Here is a 1,845-nt window from a genome sequence, read left to right on the forward strand (position 1 = left end):
GCCCCAGCCGAGCCACTCGGCACCCCCCACGCCCGCCCCAACTGGCTGCTTACCGAGGCCCCCCCCACCCCAGCACCAGGCGGGGGCCCGGAGCAAGGCGACGGGCGCCCGGGCAAGGGCCGGCCACGGACAGCCCGCTCCAGCCGTGGTCAGGCCACGGGGACACCCACGGGTGCGCAGTACTCGGTGGTGGGCAAGGCTCGCTACACCCGGCCCCCGCTAGCCCGGCTGTTCACCGACGGCAAAGGGGGCCCGGAGCCAGCCCAGAACGGGCCCAGCGAGGCACCGGAGCCCCAGTACGAGCTGCGCACCGTCCGCGTCTCCAAGCGCAAGCAATCGCTGGGTGAGTGTTAAGGCGCTGGGTGCTGGCTGCAGCCCTGGGGATGGGGCTGGGCTGTGCCAATGCTCCTGGTGGCACCAGCCCCAGCCCGCCCCAGTGCATGGGATTGCTCCCTCCTCAGCGCAGGACTTTGCACTTGTCCAGGGGGGTAGTCTGGGCTGGTTTGCACAGGGCTGCTGCAGTGCGTGCCAGGCTGGGGCACGGAGCAAGGCTGAAGCCGTGGCAGCTCAGCCGGGTGGTGCATGAGGAGCCCAGTGGGCGCCTAGGTGGACCCTGGCAGGATGTGTTCACCCCATCTCCAGCAAGGGGCTCTCCCCCGTTAACACCCCTTGCCCCCCCCCGCAGGGATCAGCATCTCAGGTGGGATCGAATCCAAGCTGCAGCCGATGGTGAAGATCGAGAAGATCTTCCCTGGAGGAGCAGCCTTCCTGAGCGGAGGCCTGCAGGTACCAGGGTGGGCACCAGGCTGGGCAGGGGTGGGGGGCAAGTCAGAGCATCTCTCCCACCTGCCCCCCGCCCCGCTCTCTGCCCCCGCCAGGCCGGCTACGAGGTGGTGTCGGTGGACGGCGAGAGCCTGCAGAACGTGACACATGGGCGCGCCGTGGACATCATCCGCCAGGCCTACCGCAACAAGGCCCGCGACCCCATGCAGCTCGTGGTGAAGGTGCCCAAGGAGCCCGGGGACTGAAGGGCCAGGGGGGCCCCATCTCCCCCAGCCCCGAACCACGAGGCAGCGGCCCGGAGCCGGCTCGACCGGAGTGTGGCCCAGACAACGAGGGGTTGAAGGCCAGGACCGTGGGTCCACCGTGCCGGAGGACCGAGCGTGTTCTCAGCTCATCGCTGCAGCGAGTTGTGCCCATTCTCAGACACAACGGGGGCCCATGACAGCAGGCAGGGGCACAGCACCCCCCACATGCTACCGATGGGACCCCAGAGAAGTGAGGATAAAAGCCCTACTACTGCTGCAGTAGACTCTTAGCCACGTCGGAGGCTGCCGTCTTCCTCGAGCCCAACCGGACAGAGGTGCCGGGGCTGTCCCCCCCAGCCCGTCAACTCACAACACCGCTCGGGGTACAAACACAGCGGGTTTATTGGCGCCCTTAGTCTGTACAAACGCGGATGCGGTCGGGAATAAATGTACAAAACCCCAGGCCTGTGGTGCCGGGGGGGTGCTTTGGTCTGATGCCGGCCCGGGTGGGCACTGCTACGCCAAGGGGGCGGGGAGGAAACCCCCTCCCTGGACTGAGTGGCTCGGGCAGGGGGGAAGGAAATCAGCCCCTATCTCAGCCAGATCCCGGGGGGCTGGAGGAGCATCTCCTATGTGCCCAGGGCTGGGGGGACAGCCAGGACCCAGTGCCCGCGGGGGCTGGCCCAGCCACCCTCCCAGCCCAGGGGGTCACACACGGGCAGCTTGCCTGACTGGAGCGGACCCATGAAGGGCGCCCGAGAGCTGGGGGGGTGGGGGGCAACCAGCCTGGTGCCAGCTCAGCACCAAGCTGGGGTGG

At 68.5% G+C, this 1,845-nt stretch overlaps 2 protein-coding genes across 2 annotated transcripts in view; one reads left to right on the forward strand and one right to left on the reverse strand.

Moving 5' to 3' along the window:
• The window catches only part of PDZD7 (PDZ domain containing 7), a 15,262-nt gene extending 13,772 nt beyond the window's left edge, over positions 1-1,490 (forward strand). Inside the window, exons 15-17 of the mRNA XM_019502146.1 lie at positions 144-343; positions 686-786; positions 879-1,490. Coding sequence (XP_019357691.1) covers positions 144-343; positions 686-786; positions 879-1,028 — 451 coding nt within the window. The 3' untranslated portion in view covers positions 1,029-1,490. The remainder of the gene's footprint in view (positions 1-143; positions 344-685; positions 787-878) is intronic.
• The window catches only part of LZTS2 (leucine zipper tumor suppressor 2), a 12,053-nt gene continuing 11,382 nt past the window's right edge, over positions 1,175-1,845 (reverse strand). The window contains exon 7 of the mRNA XM_019502147.1: positions 1,175-1,256. Coding sequence (XP_019357692.1) covers positions 1,175-1,256 — 82 coding nt within the window. The remainder of the gene's footprint in view (positions 1,257-1,845) is intronic.

Source organism: Gavialis gangeticus, unplaced genomic scaffold (genome assembly GCF_001723915.1).
Source record: "Gavialis gangeticus isolate Ggan-Ray unplaced genomic scaffold, GavGan_comp1, whole genome shotgun sequence".
Lineage (NCBI taxonomy): Eukaryota > Metazoa > Chordata > Crocodylia > Gavialidae > Gavialis > Gavialis gangeticus.